A 25,699-nucleotide genomic window follows, 5' to 3' on the forward strand; every position below is an offset into this window, starting at 1 on the left:
TCGGCACCATGATAACAGCGAAAATTAAATTTTCTGAAAAGAACTTCACCGGTTAAAGCAAAAACTCACTGTTATCACCCCACGCGACTCACATTTTACTAAAACACATTTCTGGAGGTCACTACCATAAAACAATTTGCACTTTCTAGGTTATTGGGCTTTTCTGTTAGTGCAATTCATTATAAACGGTAGTATACTCGATTGTATTGCATTTGCAATAATATCGATAGCTGGAATTCTGTGGGATTTTACGTTATTATGGTGAAATGTGTCCCCTTCACTGAAATATTCAGTCATATAACAAAAAACCTAAATAAATTTTAAGAATCTTGCCTTCATTCTTATTTTTACGTTTGTTACTCCATATCTCGCTTGAGTAATTTGTGCGTGCCGTGATCATCGGTATTGATTGCTTTACTATTATTATTATTCTGTTTTAAATTTTACAGTCGTGAAAAAAATTAATGTAAGTCCGAAGCTACATAAGTCGGGGACCTACTATATCCAAAAATGTTCAGCAATCTACGTAAAAAAGTATGGCGATAGATAAAAAACTTACCACGCACTAGTCGCATGTCCAATAACAATGCTTCCCTTTATTTTTTTCGATGTCGATTTTAAATCTAATAGTTTCTCTTTATTTTTCACAATGTCGCATATGGTTTGGTCACCAACATTATAATGGTTCATTAATTAATGGATGCACCGTTTTCAAACTTTTGAATAATTTCAAGTTTTTGTTTAATAAATTTTTTCCTCTTTCCGGTGCAATAGAACACAATCGAAGCGACGCATTACAACAAACTAAACATTTGTTCTCTCTCTCTCTTTTTTTTTTTTTTTTTTTTTTTTTTAGCATTGGGTGTGAAGACAGTGAGTGTTGCAAGATAATCTCCCAATGACGACTTTATAATGTCCTGCTTTTTGCTTATTTACGACTTGCGAAATATTTGTTTATACCTATTCTAGTTATTACTTGAATTTTATGATTTCTGATTTATTTTTTTTTATTTGGAGTCTTGAAGTGTCCCGGTTAAACCAATCCCGGTAAATCAAGAGTCTGCCGTAGTAGGTAAAATTTATTTACTTTACCTTAAAGAACCATCCATTTTGTCCATTCCTTCTAATAATCGATTCATTCACGTCTTGAATCTTTACAGGTCACATCAGTTTATTAGATATGATTCAACAATGAAAATTCAACAATGTTGGTATCTCTGGTTGTCATGAAATGAAATTTTGAATGACAACCTGATACCAACATCGAATTTACTGCACAATTTCATTCATTTGCATTAATTTATGTTTTCATTTACTGCAAAATTTCACTGTAAATGAAATTTTGCCGTAACTATTACAAATGACCTTCATTTATAATGGCAGAAAATTTCATAAATGAAATTTTCTGCCATGATTTGTCAGTTATAATATTGAAAAAGGTAAAAATCACCATCTTGAGTATTTAATTCCTTGTTTATGTTCAAGTTTTGATGTTTTCGAAATGCAAATCAGCTTTTTTCAGTTGATTAAGAATCATGATTTTTTCTTGATTTGCAATTTCCTGCAAATTTCAGTTACAATAAAATGTAGGGGGGGAAGGTACAAACTCACAGCTGAGCACGAAGACTCTCGGAATCTTGTTGTGTTCCCAACTGGCTAACCATTTTCTGCATAGATGCAACTAAAAGAAATCAAAAATAAAAATACATCTAATTTTCTCTTTAAATAAAGAAATCTCATATGAATAAACAAAATATTCCCAGTATATAACATGCTCATTCCAAAAAAACCAAACTTTAACAGCCTACCTGATAAGAACTGTGGTATTTCAGGAAATTTAAAAATATTCACAAACAGCACAAATTAAAAAGTTGAATATGAATCATGTGGTATAATCAACCAAAGTTTATCAAACTAAATTAACACTTGTTTACCACAATTCAGCTACATGGTAAAAAAGTATAAAAAGTGTGGTAGCTGGTTAATTTATTCTCTTCTATAGGGCTTAGTTTGTTTATTTATTTACAGCTTGATTGTAGAAATATTTCCTTGTAGCAAAACATTGTTAATTACAGAAAAAAAAACAAGTTACAAAAACCGCGAGAGACAAGGAAAATTTAGTGTAACCTAAATAGCCTAAAGTTGGAACTGATTAATAACTTGTTATATCTAGAAACAGTCCTTAAAAAAAAAAAAAAAAAAAACTTTTTTCCCTCACTAAAATATTGTACAATTTTTTCTGAACATGAATTGTTTTTGGCAATTATGTGATTACACTCTTAAGATTTTACTGGGAAATTTTACAGCCGAATTGCTCATTTTGTTGCAATTTTATGTGATGTAAGTTAATTTGAAATATCCAATACATACATTTTTATTTGATGCAGATCAATTTTTAAGGAATCATTTTCTTGCATTCCACAGGCATTATCAACACTAAGTGCCATACAGTTGTTTAAAAGATGTCTAATGTTATGCCTAACAGACTGTACTCCCACTGAGAGCGAGGTGTTTTTTTATTTGACAATGTTTTTTTAAGAAAGGTCACTACAATGGAATATAACGAAATTACTTTGATTACTGCTATCTGTAACATTCAAAAAATAACACTTTTTTTTTTCCCAAATCCTTCACATAGCTACATGTACATTCCTATTTCTCTTCTTTCCTCTCATGCAATTTCACTAATAATGGTGCTGTTTCTGTTCTACCAGATCCATATTCAGGAAAATTATTACTGAACATATTCCTGCATGATTAGCACAACTGGTTTAGCTACATTTTTGCATATCTTTCTATGCAGTGCACATCATTCTCATACTTATCTATTTGTAAATATCTGTTTGTATTTTTATAAAAAAAGGTTACATCATGCTTCCCACCACGATGATTTAACATCAAATGAAACAGGGCAATGTCTCTAATATGCACAAAAGCTAAAGTTCTTATTGAACAATAATAAGTTGAAGACCGGCATAAAATTAAATCCTGCAGACATAGCTAAAATTTTTTAACAGGTTTTTTAAATCAGGACTTTACATTTCTTGTTAGGTTTGAATAAATACATGGGCTACCAACAAGGCATGGGAATTTTTGCGGTTCGACAGAGCAATTTCTTGCATACCTTGAACATATTTCAATATCCTTTACTAATGCATGATTTAGGAAGTTTGAGGCTCTGATACATGTATGTTTAGAGGTCCTAGATAAAGGTCGTGGGGAGAGTCATCTGGACATTTCTTGGGGCTGCCTTGGGGCCCTGGAACCACTGCATCTTGGTAAATTTGGCCTTGTCCTTTCCACCCATTTCATTGATGATGCATTTTTCAGTCAGCACTACTGATGGCACTAATACACAGTTCAAAAGATCCAATTCTTTCCACAGCAGGTTATAGTATACACTTCAGTCAGATAAAAACTTCTTAAATCTATTGTAACAAGGAAAACAGTTGCCCATTAATCAAGATATTTAGAAAACCTACATGTGTGGGACAGTACCTTCATTACTACTTCCATCGTGATCTCCACATAAAAAAAAAAAAAAAAACTCAGTCCTCTATAACCAGGTTCTCAATGCATCTTATCACACTTCTAATACTGATGGTTGATGATCTTTATTCTGAAATTTCACATATTAGGATCAGAGTTTCAAAGTGTGAAAGCAATCAGCCAACATGCTTAATGACATAATATTCAAAACAAAATCCTTTCTCTTCCCTTTCTTAATAATACATTGCAGCATAATGATCAATGCAAATGCACATTACCATTCAACAGTCAGTTTCACTCACTGCCTGAGGGAAGGTATAAATGTATTTTGTAATACAAATATAAAACTTTTCTTTGCTTCATATGGCAACATTGACAAAGTTTTAACCACCCTACTAATCATGACATCAAAAGTAAATAATACTGTTTATCTTATTATATGCCAAGATGAATAGCCAGACATATATACAGGTAGTACAACATATATATTTTTATAAAAAAAATATACACAAAAAAAAAGAGCATACTATCACCACTACCATTTCACTTCCGATTATGGAGCAAATGAGAAAAGTGCACAAACCAAACTTATGAAACCACACCAAAGACAGATGAAGCCAGCATAATACTTAAATTTCCCTCTATCTATACACTTTGAGTCAACAAAACTTTAGCCATAGTGGTTTTCAGTTTCATAACTTTCCTCTGTTAAACAAAAGACTGCTGGTAGACATTTTAAAATACTTGTACATGAACCTTGAACAACATTACTTTTCACACTACTTTACAGTAGAAATCAAATTAGGAATATGAACATGTGACTACCCAATATAGTTCACTGCATGCTTCCATATATTTTCGCTCCCCTGTTTGCTCTCATTACACTTCCAGCTGTTAGCAGATGAAGGCCAAAATTCCCATTTCAGTTCCCTGTGCTTTTAAACTCTTTTTAATTATTGAAATGGGCTGGGAATATCAAGGCAATTTGGCTTTGTGGGAAGTTTCTGTTCTTATTTTTAGTTATATTCTTAGTCATTTTTCATTCATTATTTCATCTTAACCCTACCAGGTGTGATAAAAAAATAACATTAGCAGGCATGGTGGTGATGGACTTTTTCCATCATTATACTGCTCACATTTTGAAGTCTACATTATTTTCAACCTATTATGAACACAACTACAAGAAATCCTTTTTTTTTATTCTGAAAATATTTTTAATTGATTAAAATATCCCCCCAATGTGCTTTTATAGATACACTGTAGACATTTTTTATAACTTGTTTATTAATGCTCACATGTGAGCCTTATCTTCAAAAAACTGACCACAGCAGTTGGATAATGGCAATAAACAAACATCTGAACCAAGAAGTGTTGTGAGACAGTGATCAAATATAGAGCTAGTGTGCTGTCAACTAGACAATAAAGAGGCCGCTAATCTTAAATTCACATTTTAGTGCTTAGTAATTATATGCAAGAAGAGGCTTAACAAAGCCCAAAAAAACACGTTGCTTAAAAAAAAAAAAAAAAAAAAAAATTCAAACTTCAATAATCAATTAATGACAGGTTGAAAGTTAAACCATAAATTAAAACTAAAATTCACACTGACATTTTAATAGATATTTTTATTTTTAAATTTAATCATTTTGGAGGACAATCATCACCAACTTGATGATTGTCCTCTTTTCTGCTGGTCATGCCAGGCAGAGGGTTAATACATGTATCTATCCACTAAAGCAGTGGTGAGCAACCTTTATAAATGGTAGGCGAAATAAAATGTCTGTGAGGTACATGTGGAGCAAATTTTTTTTAGCTTTCCACAATTTTTAGGATTATTAAAATGATATATAATAAAAAAAAATTGTCGTAAACAGTTATGTTATTTATTATAATATTTATATATACACATGCATATAATTAATTTTATTAATGAGAAAAAAGAAAATACAAACAAAATAACAAATTGCAATATTCCAGTTTTATATTATTTAATGAGAGATCTGATATTGTTTATTTTTGATACAGTTTATTGTAATCAATATCTGAATCGATATTTGTAGTAGAAATGCGTAGAGTATTTTCTACACATTTCCTAATTATGTCAGAAATTCCATTAATTCAAAAATATATATAATAATAAATATATTTTGAAAACAACCATGGGCTGTATTACGCACATTCGCAAGCCGGAGGTTGCCCACCCCCTGCACTAAAGTAATACTAAAACAGTTCTATACACCCATCTATGTAGTTTGCACATGTAAATGTATAGTAAAGAGATAAAGTTATATCATTTTTTAAATACAGAACAAAAAATATATTAAAAAGTATTTAATATAACTTTTACCAGTGAAATTTATTATAAAAGCATTTTAGAATCTGACCAACAGTAAAGAATTTTAATTAAGAATAATACAGTTATTATAAGGTTAATCATATTATACCTGGTGTTGCAACTAGAACTTTTTGTCTATCACTGACTTGAATTCAAACCAAGAATCTAGAGTTAACAAAGTATCACTGTAAAATCATCATCAAAATCTGGGGATAAGTTGCTGTGATTGGTCAGAGTCACCTAATGGCATCCAATTGTTCAGTAGCAATACTACTGGCAAGTACCCAGTAGTATTGCTTTTTATAATTTCCAGGTTGTTATCCTGTCTATCTTGCCAATTTCATCCAGATGTTTCGTCAAACCTTTTGGAATGGTACTCACTGCTCCAATCACTACTGGGGCAACAGCTGCTTTGTTCTTCTTCCCGAGAAGCTAAACTTCAGTTTGCAGGTCCCAATATTTTGTAATTTCTTCTCTTTTCTTTTTTTTTTTTTTGACTTTAAAAATGTTTTTACTGGCGTTATTCCAAAAATTTTGTAATGAAAAACCATCATGCAAAAAAGTGTTACAAAAATTTATTCCAGTTTAATTTATCTTCTACTGGACCAAATTTAATGATATTTTGCACAGAGCTCTACACTAGAGGAAGAAATTTCAAACTTCTGAAAATTGCAGTAGTTTTTCCAGGATAGTGGAAAATATGAACATGTGATCAAAGAAATTTTCTAACGTAATAAACAGTGGACGTATAGCATATATGTCCACTGTAGCATAACGTGGACGTATAGCATATCGTTGGAAAACTAAGGAATTTAGAACCAGAAATATTAAGGTTTTAAGATAGGGAAAAAAACTTTTGGAAACTAGGAAATGCATTAATTCAAAAATGCATCTGGCTAGTTTCAAGTCATCTGGTGTTTTCAGACTGAATATAATTTTTTTCTTTACAATTAAACTGAGGCCAGAGTTTAAACCTGAGGGGCATAAATTCAAATTGAGGAAAGACAGTGGTAGAACAGATGTGCAGAAATTTGCCTTTAGTCAGCAGGTGGCTAATTGCTGTAACAGACTTTCATCTGTTATGGTGGAAATAGATAGCTTAAATAAATTCAAGGAGGAAATAGACAAACTTTTAGAGATAATGGATGTGTGAAATTGGTTTCCTTTCTTTTTTTTTGTTTTCTGATGCTTTCTTGCACCACATACCTCCATTACTATTACTACTATTACACTTATCTTCCCTGCTTAACATCAATTGTTTTGTCCTCATTTACTGACAGTTCAATTATTTCTATGAGTTCGTAGCATCCTGAAGCACTCTATTATTTATATGACCTATTTCTGGGTTTCTCCAAGGAATAGGCTGTATGTAGAAAAAAAAAGTGCTAATGCTAAATGGACAAAAAAAAAAAAAAAAAATTCTAATGTTAAATTTGCCAAAAAATAAAGCATGTTTTATAATAAGCTTAACTTACCATTTTGTGATATCTTTTGGATATTAGTACCAATTACCTGAGATAAACGGGAAAAATCTCCTTGTCCACCTAAAAAATACATTATCTATATTATTACTTTTATTTATTTTGTTCTTTATTTTAAGATTTTAAAATTATACGGAAATAACAAATAAAAATTAATAAAACCTTATGATAAAAATCTTTATTTGTACCTGTTAAGGAACAATGATCAAATATGATGATGATGACAAAATATAAATAAATAACATGCTGTCTGCAGTCATATGTAGACACTGTGGAATGCACATTGCAAGACTGAACCAGTACATTGCCACAGAAAATGCACAACATATTGTTGTGCTGGTTTATGTGCACAATTTACAATTTACAACAAAATTGTAAGCCTCTGGCTATGGCGGCCATATATAGCAAAATTGAAATTTTTTTTTTTTTTTTTTTTTTTTTTTATCGAACACTAAATATAAGCTTGTCAAAGCTAAAGAAACTACCAAAAAAAAAAAAAAAAACTGATCTTGTGTGTTTTTTTATTATATTTTCAGATGACTAAGCTTATAATTTAACAATCTACAGTACCAGTCAGATTTTCACCTGTAGCTTCTCATAGAAGTGGGCTGGATATGGGAAAAGCATACCAAAGGAACCTCGTGAGGTACAGAAATGGAGGAAACAACACTGACACAACAACGGTACAGAGGGACTTTATTCAAAAATGGCAACATAGCACTGGCTGCCATGATACAGATATATCACTGCCAAAGATGGAACAAAAGGAAGGGGGCGGTCCTCAGTAGGAGATATGGCCACCCCTAATGTCGATGCAGTCTTTGCACCACCTGTCCATACTTAGAACAATGTTGTTGATAAGTTCTTGCTGTAACATAGTCCATTCCTCTGTCTTTTTTTTTTTTTTTTTTTCCCCTTGTTAGTTGTTGGCGCATCAGCTTCTATGGCAATAATGCACCTCCCCAAAGTTTTTTTTTTTTTGCATTTTTACTGTGAACCAAACCCAAGGCGGGAATCGAACCCGCGACCTTCGGGTTGCCAGGCAGGCACTTTACCTACCTGGCTAGCCCGTTCGGCCCATTCATTCCTCTGTCAGTGCCATCTTCAGCTGGTGAGCATTTTCTGGTGGGTGTGGACATGCTACTAGGCATCTCCCCAGAGCATTCTATATGTGTTTGATGGGATTTAGATCGAGGGAAAGGGCAGGCCAATCCATACGAACAATGTCCTCACTTTCCAAAAGCATATCAACAGATGCAGCGATGGGGTGTGGCATTATCATCCATAATGCCTTATTCATACTATCTTGACCCCCATATCGATCCCTTTCAGTGATGTTTGCGAGGTGATAGCGTGTGCCAACCTCTCGCCAGATTAGCAGACATCCAGAATCGCTGCTGAGACTGAATCTACTCTTATCCGTAAAGAGTACCTTAAGTAAAGATTTTGTGGTTGTAACCTTTAGAAATAGTGTTGGTCCTTAAGTTTTGTACACCAGTGTATGCTGTAAGTTGCACGCTCATGTTCATTGGGGGGGGATGAAAAAATAGACCAAGTTCGATTGGTATTTATGGCATATTTATTGTACTAAATGTTTTCATATAGTATGAAAACATACTATATGAAATACTGTTTTCATATAAATAAAATTTAGAAATTATTTTTTTATTTTTGCAACAAATTATTTAGTTTCGTTTACCACATTATTCTGACTGACTTGCAGAAGTTGGTCACAAATTGGTGGCTTTGAAGAATAAAGGTGCTATTTTAAAATTAAGTAAATCATAAGTAGATCAACAATGAAAATGTAATCAGTCCTTGTGAGATGCAGTTGGCAAACATACTTTGGAAAGAGTCATCATTAGGCTGCTGGAGGTCTTTCTTTTTTTCTTTGTGAGTGCTAAAGCATTTAAAAAAGAATCAGTCATCCAAGGTGATGAGAAATTAATTTGGTACTGGATATTTTTCTTGAAATTTAGTTATGTTCTCATGCAATTTTCTTCAAATAATATCTTTATATTGTTTGAGGACGGCAATATATGTTAGATTTGTCACAAACAAACTGGTATGGATGAGTTTTGTTTAGGTGAGTTTTTGTAAGTGTAACCACCACTGTTAACCATGCAAAAGTGTACCACATTGCCACTGATGTGTTTTTGTAAGAATTGCCTTTTCATTTGGGTTGTGCAGATTTTTAATCACCCTGTATGTGGGAGAAATAATTCAATATGATGAGTAGAGACATGCAGTGCATTCATATGATTTGTGTGATTTGATTCATGTGATGATACCCCTTCTTACTTCTCTCTTTTCTTTCCTCCTGCACTTTTTTTTCTTCTTCTGATTGAAGTATTAGGAATACTACCCATCCTGTCTAGAGCAAAATAGAAATGCCTGTTTAATGCAAACTAAAAAAAAATAATAGTTACTAGTTAAACTGAATCCAGTTAATCTTTTTCAGTAACTGAATATTTAGCAACCAAACCATTGGAACTGTTGCTGACTAGGATTAAAATCACTTGCTGGAGCTGGCTATGAAGAGGCTGCTTTGTGTTTATGTAAGTGTTGTGTTAAATACTGCAGTAATGAGTTGCTTCATCCAAGTGGAGGAGTGAAACCACATGATGGAGGCCAATGAGTAGATTGAGAATAAGGCATTAAGTGATGATGAATATTGGCCACAAATTGCACTTGCATAGCTCTCAACTCTCTTGGTTTACAGTGGAAAATCTTATCTTCTTGACTCAATTTGATTCCATCTCACCGTAACATAATTGTAACATAATTTCTCTCTCTTTTTATTTGTTTCTCTCAGAGTAAAACTATGCAATAATAGTAATAGTTTTAGACCACCTTTTTCTTTTCTCAAAAAAAAAGTAAATTATATCAAAATCAGAATTTCTTAATTTCTTATTTTCATTTACAAATGTAGCCATAATAAACATCTGAAATAGTTTGCTGTGATTGTTTGGTTGACCCATTGTGGGGGGGGGGGGGGGTAAAGTTTATTCTGCATGTTTTTCATTTTCAGCGTGCAGTGCATATGATTCACCTCAGGGATGATACATTCTTTCAATTTGATAATATGAATCAGAGCTGTAATGCTCAATATGTTCTACGTTGATATTAATATTTGTAAAATAATAAGGAGTTTACCTCAATATAGTACGTAGAACACTTCAGTATGATAGTCTTCAGAAAATTAAAACGTAAAACTTACATTAGAGTAAAAAATAATTAAAAACCAATTTAACACAATTAAAATCAATTTAACACAATTAAAAACATTAAAAAGAATCTAACGAAAAGAATCGTTTTGAATATTTTCGTTAGATTCTTTTTAATAGTGTTAAATTGATTTTTAATTGTGCTAAATTAGTTAGACTAAGGCGCATTTAGGGCTAGAGCCTCAAGCTGCGGGACAAATTTAGACTATGTATATAAAGTGCTTAGCATCATAATACACAGCCATTTCTGAATAAACAGAAAATTTTTAAGGTGGCATCGTTTTAGGTTATATCTCATATTGTGAATGCCTTCACAACGAGTTGCCATGATATTGCACCACTTCGAATAAGTAACGCTTCACCTAAGGAGAAGACTAGTGTTACTTATTCTCAGATAGGTACCACCACCCAGATAGCACTGTTTCAGGGCTATTTGGCCCTTCGTCAGTGAGTGGGTAGGTACCCAAGTGATGCAATGATGGCAAAAACAGTTATGAAGTATAACTCCACAATATGAGAGATGCCTGATGGTGTATGATGTATTTAGACTAAGGCGCATTTAGGGCTAGAGCCTCAAGCTGCGGACAAATTTAGACTATGTATATAAAGTGCTTAGCATCATAATACACAGCCATTTCTGAATAAACAGAAAATTTTTAAGGTGGCATCGTTTTAGGTTATATCTCATATTGTGAATGCCTTCACAACGAGTTGCCATGATATTGCACCACTTCGAATAAGTAACGCTTCACCTAAGGAGAAGACTAGTGTTACTTATTCTCAGATAGGTACCACCACCCAGACAGCACTGTTTCAGGGCTATTTGGCCCTTCGTCAGTGAGTGGGTAGGTACCCAAGTGATGCAATGATGGCAAAAACAGTTATGAAGTATAACTCCACAATATGAGAGATGCCTGATGGTGTATGATGTATTTAGACTAAGGCGCATTTAGGGCTAGAGCCTCAAGCTGCGGTACCTACCCACTCACTGACGAAGGGCCAAATAGCCCTGAAACAGTGCTGTCTGGGTGGTGGTACCTATCTGAGAATAAGTAACACTAGTCTTCTCCTTAGGTGAAGCGTTACTTATTCGAAGTGGTGCAATATCATGTCAACTCGTTGTGAAGGCATTCACAATATGAGATATAACCTAAAACGATGCCACCTTAAAAATTTTCTGTTTATTCAGAAATGGCTGTGTATTATGATGCTAAGCACTTTATATACATAGTCTAAATTTGTCCGCAGCTTGAGGCTCTAGCCCTAAATGCGCCTTAGTCTAAATACATCATACACCATCAGGCATCTCTCATATTGTGGAGTTATACTTCATAACTGTTTTTGCCATCATTGCATCACTTGGGTACCTACCCACTCACTGACGAAGGGCCAAATAGCCCTGAAACAGTGCTGTCTGGGTGGTGGTACCTATCTGAGAATAAGTAACACTAGTCTTCTCCTTAGGTGAAGCGTTACTTATTCGAAGTGGTGCAATATCATGGCAACTCGTTGTGAAGGCATTCACAATATGAGATATAACCTAAAACGATGCCACCTTAAAAATTTTCTGTTTATTCAGAAATGGCTGTGTATTATGATGCTAAGCACTTTATATACATAGGCTAAATTAGTTTTTAATTATTTTTTACTCTAATGTAAATTTTTCGATTTTTTCATTTTAATTTCTGGAGAGTAACATACGGAAGTGTTCTACATACTATATTGAGGTAAACTCCTCTTATTATTTTACAAACTCTTTCAATTTAGAAAGCAATAGAAATTAATAAAAGAATTTAAAGTTTATTAAGATCATTAAAGGTTTATTTTAAAAGAAAATAAATATACAGAATGTCATTTTTTGTGTTGTTCATAATCTAAAAATGTGAGCTGAAGCACTGTTTATGTACCCTGTCAATAAATTCATAAAAGACCAATTCATATGAAATACGAATTTATATACACATGTATGAAATTACAAATTTAGTAATTTCATAAATATGTAGTAATCATAAAAGACCAATGAGAGATGTGTATACAAAAACAATATTTCATGGATGTTCAAACATCCACGAAATATTGATTGATGGGTGAAAAACTGATTAGTAGTATGTTACGGACATTCACAGCAAACTTTACCATGATTTATCCATGTGGTAAAAAGGTATTGGTGCAGTTCTACCAACATTGTGCTGTTGAGGCAATTTGTGTGCTGATATGGTCTAATAATGTGTTACTACAGTCGGTCCTCGTATAACACGTGTTTGCATTACACGAATTCGATCATACACGATTTATAAATAGGGGAACGTTATCTTATATAACACGAAACGAATTCGCTTATACACGATTCGCCTTTGTGTTTACAAGAAATGGCAGTCGAATGCGGAATCACCCCAACTGAACGCAACACGATAGGAACGAAGAAGATTCTGAAAATGTATTTATGTGTTTTATATCAGTGAAGGGGAAACACATTTCACCATAATAACGTAAAAACCAACACAATTCCAGCTATCGATATAATCGCAAATGCAATTAGATGGAGTTTACTACCAGTTTATAACAGATTCCACTAGCACAAACGTAACTGGAAATTGTTTTTATTGTTTTATGGTAGTAACCCCCAGAAATGTGCTTTAGTAAAATGTGAGGTGTTAATAGTGTATCTCGGCCTTGACGGTGTTGTTTATTCAGTTGCTACACGCGCGCAGCTTTGTTTCTGTGTATCAAGCGTGCCACCTCGTTTGTAATTGTGCTTTATTCCCTAAAAATTAGTAAAATACTTAAAAGGTGTGAAAAGGAAGCGTCCTGGCTAAGACACTGCAGATTCAGAGAGAAAAAAAAAGAAGCAATTATCGATAAACAGAGGCGGACTGGGTCAAAAATTCTTACCCGGGAAAATTTGTAGTGGCCTCATACTACGGTTTATGGCCAAACTCACACCGGCCTCCGGCCCACAGTGGTTTCCCCCGTAAGGCTTATGGCCAGTCCGCTTCTGTCGATAGAGAAAAAATATGAAATTGTGAAACGCTTTGAGCGAAATGAAAGGCCATATGATATTGCACGTGCTACAGACCTAAATGAGGCAACGCGGAGAATTACAAAGAATGCAGAGAAAATAAAAACAACTTTCATAGCAGGAACAACTCAAAGTGTAATTAAAATCCATTAGATTAAGACACAAGAATTGGAAGAGATGGAACGGCTGTCATCTCTTTGGATAGAAAATCAAACAAAAAGCAAGTTTGCTTACGGTAGAAGCAAAAGCATTAGCAATATTTTATTACGACTTACGTATTATAATTTATACTTACGTATTATAAAATACGTAAGTATTTTATTACGACTATTTTATTTAATATAATAAATTTTTTACGAATAAAATACGTATTTTATCCGTAAAAAATACTTTTTTAGTATTAAAAAATACTAAAAATACTTTATTATAATATAATATTATTTTTATTACGTATTTTAATCGTTATAAAATACGTAAGTATTTTATAACGATTAAAATTACCCGATTATTTATTGTGTTTGGTAATGTTTTGGTTCCAAATGTGTGTTCAATCTTGGGTGGTCGGCACCTAACCCTACTTTTCCCATAGGGCCTGTTGTTTATATTGCACGATTTTGCATTACACGAGGGTTTCTAGGAACGCAACTATCGTGCTATACGAGGACAGACTGTACTTCAAATTAAATTATTAAAATATTTAATAATTTAATACACTCAGCTGAAATTGTATGACTTTATGAACAAATTTCATAAACTGTGGACTAGATATTTGGTAGTTAGCCAACTTTCTGTCATAAATTCCTATAAGCAAAATGTGTTTCCTAATGGCATTCAAAAATCTGCTGGATTCAAACAATTTTTAGCAAGTTGCATAACTGAGTTTTCAGAAGCATTAAGTTAAATATTATTTAACTTAAATTTAAATTTCCAAAAAAGTTTCCTGTATTTTCCAAAAAGTGTTTTCTTATTGCTTACAATTATTCCATCTCCATTTTTTTGAAAGTCAAAAGTTGGCAGTTATGCATTTGAGATTATTATTCCAGTTAGTGATGGGCATAATTGAGAGGTCATAATTGATTACTTTTATTATATTCATATCATTCAAATAATTAAGAGTTACTAACTACTAATAATTTGACTTATTCAGTTATACTTGTTTCGTTCGAATGATTAGTAGTTACTAAATTTCATTGGGCTTAATTTATTCATTTGATTGTGGATAATAATCATTCAATTATGCTTATATAATTAAAAGATTAGTAATTGGTAGAAGATTAGTAGAAGATTTACTTCATCAACTTCTTTCTCACTGCAGTCATTCTGAATGATTGCTAGTAACTGTTACTCTTTGAGGGATTCTGTTGAATAATTTTGTGCAGTCAAGTTACGATTCTTTTCCTCATATAAATTTTTCATTTACTGTTTATATATAACATATATAGCCAAATGGTGAAGTGCTAGGGTACGTAAGTACATGTGCTTGAGCGACTGTGGCTCAATCTCTTGTGATTACTGAATACAATGTTCTTATATTCTTTACTTTTTGACTCCTAACCTTATGTGGCTGCCTGGAATGTAAAGAGAAAATTTATTTATTTATGTGTATGTATATATATATATATATATATACACACATATATATACACACACACTGCCCTACCATTAATATTTGGACACCCCTCCATTGATAGTTGGTTACTTCTTATACTCTGGTGCTGTTTTTCGTGGTTTGGCCTGAGAGTATTGGTTGATGGCTGAAACTGCGAATACTGAGATTGCTATCTAGAGACATCCTGGACAAAAATGCATTACCTATGTTGTGGCAGCATGTCAGGGAAGGCCTATACCTGTATCAGCAGGAAAATGCTCCATGTCATATTTCTTGTTATGGTGGATGGCTTGACGACAGTGTCAAAAAAGTTGGACTGGCTAGCCTAGAGTTTCGATCTCAATTCTATAGAGAATCTCAGGGATGAATTGGACTTTTGTGTACATTGTGAGGGGAGATTGCCCAAAAAAAAAAAAAAAAAAAAAAAAAAAAGAACTGAACTGATTGTGCTTTGAAGGCTAATTTATTAGTTTTCCTGTCTTAGCAACATTATTAGTTTTCCGGTAAATAAAGATTAAATGTAGATATGCAGGTGTCTGGATATTAATGGCAGGGCAGTGGATAATAATGCTGGTCAACATTAGTTTTCTTGAAGCCATGTGGTTTTTTAGTTGGTTTTAAAGAATTTGCACAGTCAAAGTGTTATGTATTGGTGGACAATTCACATGGTGAAGACAGTAGGCTAATAGGCATAAAACATCTATCTTCAATGTGGTAGTCCTCGTCTGCTTATAATCCATCTTCAAGTGGACAGATTTTGATTAAATTTTATATTTATGTCTTTCAGAAAGATTTATGAAGTCATCCAAAATTTCATTAAAATCAGACTAATAGAAATTTGACAGTTTTTTCTGTAAAATTTCAAGTTATCTCTATATATGAATGGAAGTGTTTTCAGATGTTGGGGCATGTGATGAGAAAATGTCAGTCTGACACCAAATTTCCAGCATGTGTTAAATCCCAGTTTCTCACACCCCAAAACACAGAAGCCTCTATTAGTTTTGGATGTTTGAGAATTACTCAAAGGTAAAGTCAGATTGACACCAAAATTTTTTGTATACTTCATTGATCCCCGGTAAGCAATTCTATTTCCACAGCTTGATGTCCCCTCCAACTTTCTTTTTTTTTGCTTATGAAAACCCAAACATGAAAGGTATTAGAACCTACAGTACTGAGTACTGTGCATGAATCAGAAGTTGAGAAGATGAAAGAAGATATTTAAAAAAAAAAAATTGAATTTCTGTAGATATAATTTTCATAAAATGTGTGAAGGGAGGTTGTTCCAGAAAACGGAAGTTGAAGGAATAAATGAGGAAGAAGAAAGAAAAGTTGGTTTAGTGAGTTTGAAGTCGGACAGTAAAAGGAGGTTGACTGGTTGTGGCATGGGTTTAGCCTGTTTTAGGAAGGGAGGGGTGGTGGGAATTATAGAAGCAAGTTCAGAAGAACAGTGTCATGGAAGTAACTATAGAAAAATAGAATGTCTATGAGACAGAAAGTGGAGAGACTTTGCAAGAGATTTGCAAAGAGATTCAAAAGAGGACAGTTAGGTTAATTAACCTAACTGTCCTCTTTTGAATAGTCTAGAAGCCTGAGAAGCCTGAGAGAAATTATTGGGCCACTGCCCCAGATGTGGGAACAATATTCCATGGTAGCCGATGCAGATTTGAGATTTCTATGGAGTGAGTAGCTGTTTAGAAAAAAAAAAAAAAAAAAAAGTAACTCTGAGAGTGAAAGAGAAAACCCAATATTTTAGATGCAGAGGAAACAACATTTGTGATGTGTTTATGCCAAAAGAGATTAGAAGTCAAGGTAATAGAGATATGTGATCTTGCCTAGAAATTGGAATGTCGTTGAAAATAAACATAGGAACAGAAAAATCCTTTTTGCAAGATATAAGACAGGACTGAGCTGTAGAAGGATTGAAATTAATTAAGTTATCTTTGCCCCACTGAAGAATTGTCTGGAGATTAGCATTTAAGGAATCAGTAGTGGATATTCAAGAAGTTGAAGCTGTTTCTATAGGGCAAGTTTCACAAACTGAGGGCAGAATGCAATGTGCTATCATTGGCAAAACTATGGATGGGATTTATAGTCAGTGGAAGAGGATCATTAATATACAAGGGTAAAAGAGTGTCTGAAAGACACCAGCATTAGTGGAGAATTTAGAAGACAGAAAGTAATCTACCATTATCTGCAGTGAACAGACAGAAAACTAAATACCAATTACAAAAAACAGTTGGAAAACCATAAGATAGAAGACTATGCCAAACACGATTGAAAGCCTTGAAAATGCCAGTGCAACTTCTTGAGTTTCACCAAACGTTTTTGTTGAATTTGATCAAAAATGGATAACATAAGCCAGTATGTCACCAGTGGACTAACACTGATGGAACCAATTCTGATGATTATTGATCAGATGGAAATTTTCATTTCTGTATTTGAACATTTTTTGAAAAACAAATTGTTTATTTTATAAGAAACAAAGTTGGAAACTGTATAACTTGAACACACCTCACACCCTATAGAGTAGGTAGATTTTTTTGGGAGAGAAGTAAATTACATTTGAAATAACTTCTGTACACTCTGATAATATCTGCAGAATTCACTGGAAGATACTGGGATAGCATGGAACCTTAAAAGTCTGATAACCAGAAGTTGAATGGTAAAGGTTATAGTGATGAACAGAAAGTTTATCTAGAGAGATTTTGCCTGATCTTGCCAATTTCTTCCTCATGGGTTTTGTTATTGTTATTGTTGCACTGTAGCAATAACAAAGGCCATGAGGAAGAAATGTTTATCAGAGGATTGTTTGTTATTTGGTTTTTAGAAGCATTAGCAACTAAGGCCATATTGCTCCAGGGATATGCGGTGGTCATTCCCTGACCTTTCCGCATCCTCCGTATTTGGTGGTCACGGGCTCGAACCCCAGTCTAATCAAGAAGCGTGTGCTACACACTGCCACTCCTGCCCACCTGGCTAAGGAGGCGCCCTTTATTAGAGGACCTGACTATATTACCATATAAGAAGGATACGTCATAGTCAAGGTATTGTACATAATGTGGACTGACAATGGTCTGGAAAGATTAGTAAGAAATCACATAATTGTATTAAGCCTGAGATGCCTAGTATCTCAGGCCATAATGGACTATAATTATGGAGGTACAATCCAACAGCACTGAGAATGTCCAAAACTGAGAAGCCATTCCTGTTGGTGAAGTTATCTTCATTTTCCAATTCTATCTTGGTGCAATCTATTACAGTATAGATTGGAATGGAAGTAAACATTGATATGACATTAAAGGATAGCACAATTTTGTTAGTGACTAATCTGATTCAAGTTAAATTTTGTGAATTCTGCGCTGTTCACAGTAGCGATGGACATAATCAAATTATTAATAACTGATTATGAAATCAAAAACAGCAAAAGGTTAAAAAATAAAAACGGAAATGGGGGATTCAAACTGATTTTTGAATCCTCCTATCAAAACTAAAACTTAAGTCCTGAAATGTCTTATTATGCCACTTGGCCAATCTCGCTCTCTCTCGCACTCTCACTCTCTCTCTCTCTCGCACTCTCACTCTCTCTCCTCACAACTCATGTCAGACTTTTGATTATGGTTATTGTTATAATTATTTTTGACACAAGGGCTGCTCAGGCCATATTGCACCTTTGATTATGGATTTCTATTTTATTATCAAAAATCAATTATGGAAATGCCATAATAAATTATTTGATTATGACCTCTCAATTATACACAAAGCTAGTTCACAGTTGTATGGTTCATGTCAAAAAGGATACCTTTGTAAAACATTGGTTTGGATTATTTTCTCCACTAATTATCTTGTAAAATATATTTTTCTGAAATAAATATATTCATTTGAATTTGTTAGCATTTGATTTCCATAAGGCTTATTGAAAAAGTAATTGTACTAGTTATCATATAGATGCCATATGATAAAACCCAAATAATTAGCTATTTTCCCCTTGTTCTAACGAATTTAATTTTTCAGAATGCATACCTTGTCCAATATATAATATGCTCATTGCATAATATTTAGGCATATATAACATGCCTCTCTCATTTCCTAAGTGTAATTTATTAATATATGTACTTCTTAAATATTTAACTATTTATTCTTTTTAAATTTTTTTTTTGTCATATAAGGACTTACTAGTGGGAATTAATGTGATAGTCAGACACTATATGACTACACTTTAGAAACATTAATACACTGGTGTGAAAAATTTAAACACCAGTCAGGTTTTCACCTGTAACTTCTCATAGAAGTGGCCTGGATAAGGGAAAATCATACCATACAGAAATGATGAATGAAACAACACCGATAAAATGGAAAAAAAAACGGTACAGAGGGACTTTATTCAAAAATGGCAACATAGCACTGGCTGCCATGATACAGATGCATCACTGCCAAAGATGGTCCTCAGTAGGAGATATGGCCACCCCTAATGTCGATGCAGGCTTTGCACCACCTGTCCATACTTAGAGCAATGTTATTTATAAATTCTTGCGGTAACATCGTCCATTCCTCTGTCAGCACCATCTTCAGCTGATGAACATTTTCTGGTGGGTGTGTCGATAGTGTCCCATATGTGTTCAATGGGATTTCAATCAATGAAACAGGCAGGCCAATCCATACAAACAATGTCCTCACTTTCCAAAAGCATATCAACAGCTGCAGTGCGATGGGGTGTGACGTTATCATCCATAAACACAAACACGGGACCAATGGCACCTCAGAACAGATGCACATGGGGAAGGATTACCTCAGTACAGTAGTGTGCACCAGGTTACAGTACCTCCTTCCAGTATCTGGAGTTGTGTACGTCCATCCAAGATAATGCCTCCCCAGGCAGGAACACCTCGACCCCCCATATCGATCCGTTTCAGTGATGTTTGCAGGGTGATATCGTGTGCCAACCTCTCGCCAGATTAGCAGACATCTAGAATCGCTGCTGAGACTGAATCTACTCTTATCAGTAAAGAGTACCTTAAGTAAAGATTTTGTGGTTGTAACCTTTAGAAATAGTGTTGGTCCTTAAGTTTTGCACACCAGTGTATGCCATAAGTTGCACACTCATGTTCATTGGAAAAAATAAAAAATTAAAAAATAGACTAAGTTCGATTTCTATGTATGGCATATTTTTACTGAATGTTTTCATTTTATTTTAACCAATGAGATCTAAGCAGAGCAAAAAAGGGGTAAAAATTGCTGTTTTCTACAGAGCATCATCTCCATAAACTTTCTCTAATTCTTGCACAGTCTCAATGCACTACCCACTTTTAAACTAGTTGATCTAAGCATGCTGTTCAAACTGTGAAATTCTGCAATCAATCAGTGAAATACATAAGTGAAATTATTTCACATAAGTGAAATAATTCAGCCAGTTCCCACTTGGCATGCATGCAAACCACAGTCAACATTAATGCTCCACAAAACCTTACGGCCAGGAATTCCAGGTAATATACACCACAAATCATACATACTGTCCCACAAACCATTGAAAGACCAGTGTATAATTCTGGGAACATTTGTGAATGTACTACATACAGGTGAAACCCGTTATAACATGATGCTTGGGGTACAAAGAATCATATTGAGATATAATCAGGATCGCATTAGAAAATTCTAGCATTTTTCGGCATTCAGACTTCATACTTACTATCAATTTTGCTTGTCTCTTTTTTTTGGGCAATAATTGCAATACTATGTCTAAGAAAAATCACGCAAAGAATAATATGGAAATATGCAATTGCATTGTTTCAATCTTTTATTGATGCACTGTACAATAAAGTATTTAAAAAACCAATATTCATAAACACACCTTTTGTCACAAAAACTGCTTTTTTCCATGTGGTTGTATTGAATGTTACGTTTGTGTTTTGAAATTAACAAATGAGCGAAAATTCGGGAGAAAAAGGGAAATAATACACTATTCTTTCAACTACTAAGTAGACATTAGTGAACAAATTTTTGCACATTTTACTCGTTACTTTCAAGTCTTTCATGTTTAAAAAAAAAAACTGTATCAAGGGTTGACTGCTTCTGGTTAACTGTAAAATTGAAAGGGAATCTATCTTTTCAGTTTCAAGAAATTTAAGTCCAGTTCGCAAATCAGCAAGTGCCTCCACGATACAAGTCAACAAGTAAAGTTACCAGTTGTTTATTATTGTTCTTATGGAAATCAAAGGATAATGCATATTGCAGATTCACATTAAACTGAAAATATCACCAAATGTTCAAAAAGAATCCAAAATGTTGATCTTCAGTAACTAAAAACATGTTTTAACTGACGAAAAATGGGAGCCAAGCTTGCATCGTGTTATAAGCGGAATTGCATACTAACAAATTGCATTTTAACAGGTTTCAGCTGTATATGTTTTCCCATTCTTGTTTTCTATTATATATCAATTCATTAATAGGTTGTATTTTACACTGGTTTCTGATTTTCCCATTTTTAACTTCATCAGTGTTTTATTAGTTATTTTCCTTAAATGTTTTCATTTCTGTGGTTTCATTTATTTGTTTTATTTTTGCTGTTGTACTTCTTATCTCAGCTGCATATCTTATTATTAGTCTTACTATTGTTATATATTTTTTAACTTTAGCATCGCGATTGATATTTGGATTCTTCCAAATTATATTATTTAACACCCCTCCCCAATATTCTACTCACTTTTCAATGCTTGTTCTTCTACTTATTCGTGAGTTATTCCTGAATTATTTATCTGTATTCCTAGGCAGTTAAATTTCATTATCTGTTGTATCGTTTTTGCTTTAATTTAGATCCGAGTGGTTCTTTTGCTATGTTAGGCTTTATTTTCCCCTATGGATATTTCCATTTCAAGAACTGTTAGAAAATGACAACAGAAAAACAGTAGATTCACTTTGTCATCTGCAGAGAGTTCTTGAAAAATAGCCATTTTATATAGACTTCACCACAGCTTCCAACAAATGTAAGTAATACATCTCACCATAGCCTGAAATTGAATGGACTGTCTCAGACTGTTCAAAAGACAAACAAACTCACCACACATTCCTGGCATATTTAGAGTACACGGAATTCCTGGCATTATACTTATTACAGTGCCAGTGGTTTTAACTAGCTACCCACAACTTGTTTGTGCCAATGAAGGATGCATCATCAATGCATCCTTCATTGGATGAAAAATTTTGGTGAAAATTATACTGCTTGCTTTCTTACTTTTGAAGAACTAATGCATGCATGAAACAATGCTGAATGCTCCACTGCTCAATAGTGAACCCTAACCTGCCTGTTGCACAATCTCACTAAGCAGACACCTACAACATATGTACAGAGAAAAATACTAACAAAAGGTATCAGTTGTTTTTTTACAGAACCCAATATACATAAATTTATTTTATTTTGGTTTAAAATTACCATATACTGAATTTCTTGTTTTCCTATAATGATACCAAATATTTTATTATTTTTATTTGACAAAAATCCAACTACTAATCACTTGCCCTTACAATTATATTACACACTGCTCCACAAACCCTACCTACTCTTCATTACAGTTCCAGCAAGCCAATGAAGTAATATATACACACCTTAACAAGAATTATAAACATCCACTGTAAGTAACTTTTAGACAGTGTGACACCAACTCAAGCTTCACTATTTTACTTTGAATATCAAAATATGCCCCTTTAAAATCAAATACTTCCATATATCATGAACTTTGGACATTCTTTTTCAAGATAACAGTTTCACTTTCTCTATAGATAAATATATATTTATGAAATGTCACACTTTAAAAATACTTACCAGATCCTGAAGTATCAGAGCTGTAATAAGAAGAATACTGGTATCCATTGGAATATGAGCCAGACATACTGGATTATGTGAGCTCTTACAGTTACCTAAAAAGATTATGAACCTGCCAAACAAAAAAAAAAAATTGCATTTGCATATACCTGAAGTATATTCACAAACAATTACTTTAAACAGAAAGTTTTCAATATTCCATTATTGTACAAAGTAATAATGAAGAGAATTTTAAAGTGATTCAAACCGGAAATTATTTAAACAGAAATGCATGCAATTAATTAACTAGTTACATTTACTTAATAGGAATATTTTTTAGAATATATACTGTGGCTTCCATGTAAATAATTCACAATTTCCTTAGAAAATTCAATTATCAACTAGTCAGGCTATTTTTATAAAGAAATACAACATTCAGATTTTAGTCAATGTAATAAAAACCTTTCCATGAAACCAGAGTGCTGCTATTCTCAATGACTTAACTGCCTAGTTTACAAATTTCATATAACTGACCAAAATTGAAAAAAAAAAAAAAAAAAAAATCTGATCTAACAAAAATAAGTCTCAAAGTAAGTGAATTAATCTAACAGAAAAAAAAAAGGTCTAACAAAGTAACTGATTTAGTTATGAGCATTAGTATTAATGCTAAATGTCCCAAAATGGCAGTAGCATGCAAAACAGAGTAAAATCACACAAATACAGTTATATCATCTAAAGCAGTGCTTCTCAAACTGGTGGTGGTGAAGCTTATGTCAGGGAACAATGATATATTTAATTATTTGAAAAAAAAAAAAAAAATCTCATTTTAAACTACTCAAAAAATTAGGAGCTTGCAAAAACATAGAAAAATGAAAATCTGTTTATCGATTGTAACAAAAAAAAGTATTACAAGCACACTGCACAAATGAACTGAGAAATATAAAAACATTATATTTAATTACATATTGCCACTGAGCAATGATAAATCTAAAAATAAGATTAGGTTTAAAGAGTCTTTATGAACTTAAAAAAAAAAAAAAATCGTATATTATTATTATTATTAATAGCCATAGGGTGCAAGGAAGCCTGAGGCTTATGCTGCACCAGGAAAAATAAAGCTCCCGAGGTATCAAGAGAGTAAACAGTAGAAGGGAATCACCAAGAAAGAGAAGAATGATGATATCCAGCTCAGGACCCTGGGTGTGCCAAGCCCATACTCACCAGATGTGAGTTCCCGGGGTTACATATATTTCTGGTTTTCGGAAAAAAAGTAAAATCTTCAGTTTAAAAGAGTGCCAATCTTCTTGGTGGCTCTAGTGTTGCACAGTCACCAGACAACAGCACTTCCTTGCATAAAAGCAGAGAGCAGTTAACTCAATAACATACAGTTGCCAATCAAGAGAACCAGAGCTTTTATTACAGTGAAGTAGTCCAAATAGGAAGACCCAAAAGAGAATGGCTCCAATGCATAAAGGAAAACACAGGCTTTTAGAACTATCAACAAATGATGAAAGATTCAAGAGACCGACAACAATGGAGGTCAATATCTAAGTAAGGACTAAAACCAGGCCAAACAGACGAGTAGAATGATGATGATGAGGAGTCAAAATATTTTAAAAACATTTAAGTATTTGTAGTATATGGGCTGTGTAATTTCAACTTTTAAAAATGAATAGGAAGACACACTAGCAATAATGTGAAAATAAGAAAAGCCAAGTACGAGAATTGATTAGAAAAGCGGAGTCATTAATAAACCTATCTACATTTTAAAGCAAATAACATACAGAATCCAGAAAAGGTTAAAATGCCAGTGAAAAAAAAAAAACTTAGTGATACCAGAGTGACTATTCTTTATTCTATATAATAGTCAAGAATACTCTGCTTTGCAACTATTGTGCCTTACAGTCGTGTGCTATACATAACATCATCATTAGAATAACACATCTTTGCATGACGAATGCTAACCACGCTAAAATGACTCCCACTAAAATGAAATATTGAACCATTAATAATCTGTAATAACAATGTAATAATGCTGTTGTGCTGGAGACAAAATTTGTTTGTTTGAGTCTGGGACAAAGTCTCACCATAACATGCTTCTACAAATCAGAGCTCATCATTGTGAATAGTGGGCAGAAATCATGGGATACTTACCTAGTAACGGATAGGCCCACCTTTAACCCAGATAAGGGCAGTCACACAGCGAGGTACTGAGTCCACTAGTTCACAAAAGCGTTCCACAGATATTTCCATCCATACTTGCTGCACCACTCTATCATAATTCCGTCGCATTCCTGGGTGGAGGATCCAAAGCTCAAATGAACCTTTCCACAGCATCCCAAAGATACTCCACAAGGTTTATGTATGGTCAGCGAGGAGGGCATTCCATGGTGGTAAAATCTGCAGAATGTTCTTCAAACCATGTTCTAGTCACCACAGCTCTGTGGAGAGGCACATTGTTCTGCTGGAAGAGTCCATTGCACTGTGGGTGCATGATGACCATGAAGGGATGCAGATGGTCTGCAAGGATGGACACGTAACCTGGACTGTTCAGAGATGCATCTAGACGTACCAGAGGTCCCAACATGTGCCCGTTGAACACACCTCACACCATTACCGACTGTCCACCTGCCTGAGCAGTTCCTTGTTGACATGACAGGTGCATAGCTTCGTGCAGTTTTCACCAGATATGCCCCCCCCGTCAGCTCGGAATAACTGGAAACAGAACTCATCGGACCAGGAGACCCATC

The 25,699-nt window shown here is 33.7% G+C and overlaps 1 protein-coding gene across 2 annotated transcripts in view; it reads right to left on the bottom strand.

Annotated features, from left to right (window-relative positions):
• The window catches only part of LOC150087567 (syntaxin-7-like), a 166,186-nt gene that overhangs the window by 92,197 nt on the left and 48,290 nt on the right, over window positions 1–25,699 (bottom strand). For both annotated transcript variants that reach the window (XM_090372129.1, XM_090372130.1), the window contains exons 2-4: window positions 22,971–23,082; window positions 7,297–7,365; window positions 1,612–1,681 (exon numbers count right to left, since the gene is read on the bottom strand). In XM_090372129.1, coding sequence (XP_090228255.1) covers window positions 1,612–1,681; window positions 7,297–7,365; window positions 22,971–23,037 — 206 coding nt within the window. In that variant the 5' untranslated portion in view covers window positions 23,038–23,082. The remainder of the gene's footprint in view (window positions 1–1,611; window positions 1,682–7,296; window positions 7,366–22,970; window positions 23,083–25,699) is intronic.

This window comes from Mastigoproctus giganteus, chromosome 4 (genome assembly GCF_048544385.1).
Source record: "Mastigoproctus giganteus isolate SK-2022 chromosome 4, ASM4854438v1, whole genome shotgun sequence".
Taxonomy (NCBI): domain Eukaryota; kingdom Metazoa; phylum Arthropoda; class Arachnida; order Uropygi; family Thelyphonidae; genus Mastigoproctus; species Mastigoproctus giganteus.